Genomic DNA, 9,329 nt, shown 5'->3' with positions numbered 1-9,329 from the left:
GGGGCCTCTGGATGTCTGGAGTTTTGATCTCCTCCATACCTGCTTCATGCCCTGGAGGACGGGGCTGTGGCCCCCCCCCACACCCTCTAGCAGATCATTACATGAAGGAACCTTTTAAAAAAACAAAAAACAAAACAAGCGCGTCCATGCTCACAGGTGTACACACGGGTGATCACACCCACAAACTACACCCTTTTTGGCTCCTACCTCAAAGCACACTGTGTTCTGTTGATCTTATGTGCTGCACAATAATGTTTAATATTTAGTATTTACTGTCATATTCCCATATATCATTGTGATGCTGTTTATTCTATTACTCTTGTTCTCTTCTGCTTGTTTTCTTTTTTCTTTCTCAGCAGGTGATCCAGGTGATTGATATATGCATTTTTTTTCTTTTTTCTTCTTCTGCTCATTCTGTTGGTTTTTGGTTTTTGCCTTTCTCCCCCGTCCCTCTTCTCAGCTGTTTCTCTTTCCCTCTTTCTTTCTCCCCTTCTTTCCCCCAGTCAAGTCTGTCCCGTATTCAGTAAGTGAAAATAAAATAAACAATAAAAGGTGAATCAAATGGACCATTACGGCAAGGCTGGGATGGTCAATTTGGTAAAGTAAATCCATTGGGCATCTTTCTTTGCCTTTAGACAACAATTCTGATGGCAAAAGAGCCAAACGGGACAGGCAAAAAAAAAAAAAAAAAAGACACTTCACCTGTTGCCTACTGGTGGTGGTCAGAGGGCCCGGTGGCGCCAGTGTCCGGCAGCCTCGCCTCTGTCAGTGCGCCCCAGGTTGGCTGTGGCTACAATGTAGCTGCCATCACCAGTGTGTGAATGTGTGGATGACTGGATATGTAAAGCGCTTTGGGGTCCTTAGGAACTAGTAAAGCGCTATATACAGTAAATAAAGGCCATTTTAAAGTAAAACCGGTGAAGTCGTGACAGAAAAAGATTTCTCAGCTTCTTGGTTGTGTTTATTAATTCTAACTCCATCTGCTGCACAGACGCTGAAGCAGTTCTTCATGGTTTCCTGGGTTTGGGGCCTTTCAGGTACCAGGACTCGTCGTGCTGCATGGCCTCGGTGGCTGCGAGTGTTAGATTTGTATTGTTGATTGTCATTTATGCTTAGAAATATTTACTTATATATGCTTAGAGTTTTGTAATTAGTTGTAGATTGGTAGAGGTTTTGATCCTTGATAGTCTGCAAACTTTGTGTGTATTAGACAGCACTTTGGGAGCATGAGAGGTCATACCGTGTCTTATTGTTTTATGGTAGGATTAACGTAGCTACATCTGTTCTAGTCTAAGTGCTCTTTGTTTAGATGAACTGCAGGACTTCCTCACCGTGTTATCTAGGATGAACCATCTAGGGTGAGGGGGAGGCTACCCTCTTCCTGACCAAGGATGTTTGACCCTTTGATCAGCAGTCCCCACACACACACACACACACACACACACACACACACACACACACACACAGGCAAGGTACTCTTTGTTTGTATGTAGACGTCGTATGTTAATGAACCTATGCATATTCATGTAACCTCAATAAAAGGACAGTGTATGGGAGAACGGACGAGACCAACTGGAGTCAAGCGGTTGTCCGGTTCTCTCCCGTGCACGAGTAACATGAAGAACTTTGCCTATTTGTGTCTTGCTTAGCAGTGTAATTATATTGTCTTAACGTTCCAGCGAATAGGTTTATGCTACAAACCTATCATTAATTGGTCCTTCGATGCCAGAGCCCTGGAATCGCCTTCACCGAGGGGAGGAGAGGCACGCTGAAAGACTGACGTCAGCCAGGAAGTTCCTGTGGATTCGCTGTATGTCTTTTCTCCTCGATGAATGGCGATTGGCGGGATTCGAGGCTGATATTACACGCTAAGCAACACCGAGTAAGTTTAGAGTCCAACTCTATAACTGTACGTCTTCGCCGCTCAGTGGGGCGTTGTCCGTGGCCGCTTAGTGGGGCTAAAATTACGTCTTCGCCGCTCAGTGGGGCGTTGTCCGTGGCCGCTCAGTGGGGCTAAAATTCGCCGTCTAAGTGGGGCGATGTACAAGGCCGCTCAGTGGGGTTTTTTGTACAGAAGCATTAAGTCGCAGAGTTGCGCAGTTCGAACTTTTTTTGGTTCGCCGTCTTAGTGGGGCGAAATACAGACCGCTGTGTGGGGTACTGTAGTGAGTTCTCCACCGCTCAGTGGGGTGTTGAGAAGTTCCGCGGGGTCCAGATTGTGCTGGACAGTAGGCCTATTTTGTGTTGTTGTCATTGTCGTCGTCGTTGTTGTTGTTGTTGTGTGTGCGGAGCAGAACATGTGGTCTGTGACACCGACTGTTGTTGTTATCATGGGTTTCTAAGCAACCAAGAGTGAGTCGGAGGGAGACAGACGTTTGTGCTGGACTTTGCTCCTGGCAGCACAAAGTATTTATGTAAAAAAAAGAGAGAGCGACGGCTCCACAGCTGCGCGGGTTCACGCGAGCGCGGTCACGCGGACCTGAGCCGTGCGGTTAATCGCAGGCTTATAAATGGAAGAGATTCAAATGTTAGAAGTTTTCAGAAAACACACCAGCCTTGGAGAGCTGTGGAGAAGGCCAGCCCACATCAGCAGCACTTAAGATATGCTCTGGTGAATGGCTTTCCCCCCACCCCTTGCTGACACAATGTTTATTCTTTAGCTTGCCCTGATCGACAGCAGCCTGTGTGCCAGACCATAGATTTAATTGAGGTGGATAGTTGTTAAAAGTAATCTACATTAAGCTTGTGGTTGCTTAAATTCAGTACAATGACATGTGAGGTGAAGTGATATAGGTAAATATTTAAACTCATGAAGTGCATAGAGGGACTTGACCTGTGTGGAAGACTGTCGTCTTATTATGAGCCATTGTTGAGATATAGAGCACATCTGTGAAAACAACTAATATGCTCAACCCTGTATGAAACATCTAAAAATACATGATGGAGAAGCTGTGTTGAATATGTAAGTGTAAGACTTTGCCACTGTGGGCAGAGCATGCAACTACTGTGTGATGTCGCGTTGCAGTTTTGTTTTTGTTTTTTTGAGCTGATGAGCAAGCTACACATTATCAGATCAAGAGCTGTCTGAGAACTACTCAAAGAGAGGGAAACAGAGAGTGTGCAGCGTTTCCATGAGCAGTTTTTCTGCACCTTGACTCGTGTGTGTGTAGCATCAGCATCATGTTTTTGTTTATTTGTTTTGTTGGATTAAAAATAATTAAATAAACTGGTGATCATGCTTATGGATCACCATGGCACATATCTCCAGCCATATGATTTATTTATGCAGATGAAAAAGTGAGTGTGAATGTGTCTGACATCACAGTGTTTTTGTGCACTGTGCAAAAGTGATTGCCTCTGATTGTGAGTGAGAGCGGTGATTTTGCAGACCACCAGCTATTGTGAAGAAAAAAAAAAAGAGTGAAAAAGAGACAAATTACTACATTGTAGACGAAGAGAAATAATCATAGGAAAAAGGTTTTGTGTTGATCAGCCGAAAAACAACTACAATGTCATTTTCTGCTTTTAAGAAAGGATTGTTCACACAAACACAGACAGAGAGAGAGAGAGAGAGAGATGTGTGTTGATTAAGCAGTGATGATAATAATGAACATGTTTTAGTTTGTCACTTTCAGGTGAAAAGCAGACCTGAATCAATTTTCCACATGCAGCGGTCGGAAGAAAGTTATAGTTTAACATCATTGGAAACATGCAGGCCAAGTTTCTGGCTGACTTATTTACAGTGCCATGTGTTTCTCAACCTCACAAGCGAGCTCACTCCTCCCTGAAGATAAGGAATGCAGCTCCATGATAAAGAGACAGCAGCAAGTCCTGAGCACAAAAAGTCCCAGCAAAGCAGCAGCAATGTGGATAAACAGCAGCAGCAGAAGAAAGCAAACCCATCTTCCTGTCTGATTGGATGAATTCCACGGAGGGGCGAGCAAGATGGCGGTGGCAGCATGTTGAAATGCTCAAAAAGGACTGAGTGACTCGGGCAAGCCACATGCGGCTAGCGACATGAAAGAAATGGACCCTTCATGATGCATTCAACGTGCCAGCGCTGTGGTGGGAAAGGCTCCATCATAAACACGCCCTGCGCCGAGGTTCAGGCCAAGAAGAAGAAGACGATGACTTCCAAGCCCAAGAAGGTCGGCCTCAGCGTGGGCGAGCTGATTGTGAAAGCCGTGGCCGCTTCCAAGGAGCGCAACGGCCTGTCTGTGGCCGCTCTCAAGAAGGCTCTGGCTGCCGGAGGCTACGATGTGGACAAGAACAAGGCCCGTGTCAAGACCGCCATCAAGAGCCTGGTGGCGAAGGGCACTCTGGTGCAGACCAAGGGCACCAGGACCTCCGGATCCTTCAAGATGAACAAGGCTACTGAGAGCAAAGCCAAGAAGCCCGCCGCAGCCAAAGCCAAGAAACCGGCAGCAGCTGCTAAGAAGTCGCCCAAGAAGGCAGCAGCAGCACTTCAGCTACTAGACAGGACAAAGCTGAAGGAGAACTGCCGGGACTGTTGAAGAGGGAGAGGACAAAAGAGTGAGAGGACAACAGAGTGAGAAGACTAGGTGAGAACACATAGGAATTATTTAATGTGGGAAATCAAAATTTGGGTTAGCAAACCTGGGGAAAAGAAAACTGACTGCTTAAGTTGGAAAATTGAGACGGAGTCTGAAACATTGCGAAAATAGAAACATATACAAAATCACACACACACAAGCAGAACATGCATTAACCCTACTAACAATTCCAAACACAAAATGACTCATGAAGACTCATAGCACATTAGTTAAGAAATGATTAAATAATAGCAGAGAAATGTGTAGGAAAGGCAGCTTTAAGAACATGCTCTGCTGGAGATGCAGCTCCACAGACATGCATTAGACCTGCCTAATAACACAAACCCATGCAATGAAAATTAGCTTGTTATCTTTCATCAGTGTTACAATAGTGTCAATTTAGCAGACACTTGTTATCAAATACTGAATTTATCCTAAAGAAAAAAAATTGACTCTACAAGTTGCAGGACAACAATTTAACTTTTGTGGGAAAAAAAAAAAAAAAAGATCCTGGTTTGATAAATCAGTGATCAGACAATAAATTTAGTGTTAAAATGGTAAATTGGGAGAAGCTTCCTGCTTGATTGAGGCAGCATAAGTAATTTACTGTATGAGGGAAATTGTCTTTTGTGATACTATTTTGAACATGCTTTTCTGTCGTCCTGTCAACTTAGTGGGTTAATAGCTGATATGCAAATTAGTTGATCGGTTTTAGATTAATGAAAGGTGACTGAATTCTAGTACGAGTGAATGAGATGTGTTGGAGTTTGTTGTGTGTTGAGTAGAGACTCTAAAACACTGAGTTTCCTGCTTTGATGTGCGAGTGAATCCTGTATTTAGATACACAACTCTGAATACGTCAGAACAGACTGTTTTGTGAAGTGCATGACAGCATGTCACATGTTTTATGATGAAGGGAAAAAGGAAAAATTGAATAAAATAGATCTGTGGCTTAAATGAGTGAAGAGCACAGACCTGGTGGTTAAATTCATAGCTAATATGACATTAGGGTTATGTTGTGTGTTGTGCAGCTGATGGTTGATTTGGAGTGAATCTAGCTGATGATTTTTCTTTTGTTGTGAAGTTGAGCCTGCCGATTAGTATGATGGTATGATAAACCATGCTAATGGTATGATTTACCCTCCTGAGATGAGGAGCTTGTGTCATGACTTAACAAGGCCTTTTTATTTTGATACTTTCACAGTGCACTGAGAGTTTGGTTTGATAATCTCTGTTATTTTTTATTTTTCATTTTTGAACAAGCACTGATTTTTGCTTGTGAATTTCTTTTCTTTGAGCAGATCTGCAAGTCGGGAATTAAAAGCGTTACACGTCGTCAAGAAAATTGTTGCAAGTGAGTTTCTCCACATTTAAAATGGGTTCAGGAGAAAGCCACTTATTTGGGACAATTAGGAAATGAGAGTCCCCCCCAAAAAGGATTCAACGAGGAAATCCAGTCTAAATTATTTTTCTTTTTGAAATAACGTCGTTTTGCTGAGCGTGGAAACGAATGCGATGATAATTTCCACAATTAGCAAAAGAAGGAACCACTGAGTGAATGAGTAAGAATTTTAAAATATCTGACTGACTGACTGAACATGATTGTGTGAAGCTAACCCCCACCTGACAAAGGTGCAGATGAACCCATGTGTTTCCTTTTACAGGAGCAGAAAGATGACAGCAACACTCGAGGTTGCATGATGATTTAACCTTTTAAATGCCATTTTCTGTGTCTGTGCATTTATCAGGTGTGTTATTCATAGGCTTGAGTTGCTCACAGAGATATCTGTGACAAAGTATGCATACGCCTGCGCAAGCGCTAATATTTGCATTTTCTTTTCTTACAGCATGCCAGTTCTTCATGTGAATTGATGATGCGATTTATACCAGGACAACTGGTTGATGTTTTTTCCTACTACAGGATTTCTGGGTTTATGTGTGAGGAAAACTGTGTTTACAGGTTATGAGTGGTGATGCTGTTGCATTGTGTTGATGGGAAGATGTGAAGGTTACTTTGATAATGTGAATAACCTGTGTGAAATTTCCTGTGTTGAGAACTGGTGTTACTTCTTTCCACAGCTAGGGTTGACTTTATGGTGTTTTTATGGCACCTCTGGAACCTGTTGACCTGTGTCTGACCTCTGTCTGACTACAGTCAATGTGTATTGCTAATGTTAATTTCTTTGAGAATGCTGTGGAAGATTCAGCTGAAACGGACAAGTGACATGAGTAAAACAAATAAGAGATACAGTGTTTCTGGGATAGTTTGATATGGGCTCATTAGCTGGCCACTTTTGAGCCCATAGTAATATATAAGTGGAGTGACTTTGCTTAAGAGCAGTCACCGATTACATTAATGTTGCCTGAGTACATGGGATGATCCATGTCTGAGGCGACTTATGAAAATAATTGTAGTTTACTGATTTGAGAAAACCTGCACATGACACTTGTCTTGCTGATGTTGAATGCTTCTTGTCCTTATGATACAATTGTTTACAGGTATGAAGTTTGATTTTACTTCCAGATTTTGTTTTCCAGGCCATGATGGTGTGTATGCAGGCTCCTGGGAGAGCCAGGTGTTAAGCAAACTTAATATGCAAAGCACACTAACATTTTCATTGCAGGATTATGGGTCCAGGGTGGTGCTGCTCCAGGGGAGGAGATGCCCTGATGTTGCCTGGGACATGATCTAGCTAATCTTTTTCTTTAAGACAGGAATCCAGGTTTGGTGAGTTGACGCATGGGTGTGTCCATGCGTCAAGAGGAGGGGTCCAAGGATTAACATTAAACAATGTTTTTTATTATTGTTGCAGTGATTTGTGTGATTAGCCGTTTTATTTACAAATATTAAACCTATGCAAGTGGTGCATCCATGTTCAGATGAGGCTTTGATGGCCTATAAGTGAAGTTCACTGAACTAAAGAATGTGGTTTGATGATTGTTGACATGCTCTCCAAATAGAAGTTTTTCTTCTTAGCAAGGAAATACAGGTGCAGCAGTAATCTCCTGAGAAATCTTCAGAGGCCCAGTGAGAAGCGTGAACCATTCCAGGCATAGCTGACAGCCAGGCAGTGGTTGAGGTCAAAGGTCAAGCTGGTTGGGGCCCATCATGAAATCAGACCTTGGAGCCACAGCAAGGACCATGAAACTGCCTGCAAAATAGAGGAGAGGATCGTCCACAAGATGGGAGAGAGGCTTCAGGAGGATCAGAGATCATCTTCAGCACAGCAGACATCACACAGAGAGCTGTGCTACTAAGCTTCCAGGAAATCAAGAGGAGACTTCCCACAGCAAGATTTTAAATAAAATGAAAGATTCAATATTGACGCTGAGGAAGACAACTAAGGTGTACGACGTGCTCTGCCTTAAACCTTCAGCAGCGTTGGAACATGAAAACTCGTGGGATGAGGGGAGCGTGCCAAGCTCCATCGACAGCGCAGAAGGAGTTCGAGGATGACATCATGATTCTGTGAAAGCACAGGAACCAGAAGCTATGGTGGTGATAACAGCAGTTTCCTATGAACATCACCTAACGCTGTGCCACTGTACTGTGCATACGATGACACTCTGAAGGCTGCTGGGATCATAACAGCAGTAAGATGACGGAACCCAGCACCCTTTCCACAGAGAGCTTTTTCTGCAGAGCGTGGACAATTAAGGAGTCATAAATATCCCCCTCACAAGACGAAGGTCTGAAGTCAGGTGATGGGGGCTGGTAAGAGGCCATAAAACTAGAGTGCTGAGAGGTCTGCAGCTTGGAAATAGCTGAGACCCATGTTGACGAACCACAAAACCAACTAGTATGTTTGAATGTCTATTCTACATACATTTGGACTCTGGTCCTATGGACAGTGATGGAAACAACTGGAAGAGACATTCATGACGCCCTGCAGAGCTTAAACCACTCTGCAGAGAGACATGTGATGTGCACACCCGGAGGAAGCACCACCAAGTTGAGATGTTTTTGAAAATGTTACTTTTTTAGTTTCACTATTAAATTAACAATTTCTTTGTTTGCTCGTAAGATGCAGTTTGCCATGAGATGAGCTCAATGAATGGGGTAACTGCTAATACATTTATTAAACTGTGTACCTTTCAGTAATTTAGGGTGATTTGACATATGCTGAGTATAAAAAGGTTTGCATTGAAACTGTCAGACATGAGGTATTCATACCTGGGAACTTTTCAGGCATAAAGGTCAAAAAGGGGGGAAATGTTAGATTTGTATTGTTGATTGTCATTTATGCTTAGAAATATTTACTTATATATGCTTAGAGTTTTGTAATTAGTTGTAGATTGGTAGAGGTTTTGATCCTTGATAGTCTGCAAACTTTGTGTGTATTAGACAGCACTTTGGGAGCATGAGAGGTCATACCGTGTCTTATTGTTTTATGGTAGGATTAACGTAGCTACATCTGTTCTAGTCTAAGTGCTCTTTGTTTAGATGAACTGCAGGACTTCCTCACCGTGTTATCTAGGATGAACCATCTAGGGTGAGGGGGAGGCTACCCTCTTCCTGACCAAGGATGTTTGACCCTTTGATCAGCAGTCCCCACACACACACACACACACACACACACACACACACACACACACACACAGGCAAGGTACTCTTTGTTTGTATGTAGACGTCGTATGTTAATGAACCTATGCATATTCATGTAACCTCAATAAAAGGACAGTGTATGGGAGAACGGACGAGACCAACTGGAGTCAAGCGGTTGTCCGGTTCTCTCCCGTGCACGAGTAACATGAAGAACTTTGCCTATTTGTGTC

At 43.1% G+C, this 9,329-nt stretch overlaps 1 protein-coding gene across 1 annotated transcript; it reads left to right on the top strand.

The window, feature by feature from the left end:
* The first annotated feature begins 1,086 nt into the window (after positions 1-1,086).
* On the top strand, positions 1,087-5,523 carry LOC112431319 (histone H1). Its single transcript, XM_076874783.1, has one exon. The coding sequence runs from the start codon at positions 4,038-4,040 to the stop codon at positions 4,512-4,514; it is 477 nt and encodes a 158-aa protein (XP_076730898.1). The 5' UTR covers positions 1,087-4,037; the 3' UTR covers positions 4,515-5,523.
* Positions 5,524-9,329: the final 3,806 nt, after the last annotated feature.

The sequence above is a fragment of the Maylandia zebra genome, linkage group LG16, assembly GCF_041146795.1.
Source record: "Maylandia zebra isolate NMK-2024a linkage group LG16, Mzebra_GT3a, whole genome shotgun sequence".
Taxonomy (NCBI): Eukaryota; Metazoa; Chordata; class Actinopteri; order Cichliformes; family Cichlidae; genus Maylandia; species Maylandia zebra.
This window is presented reverse-complemented; position numbering and strand designations above follow the sequence as displayed.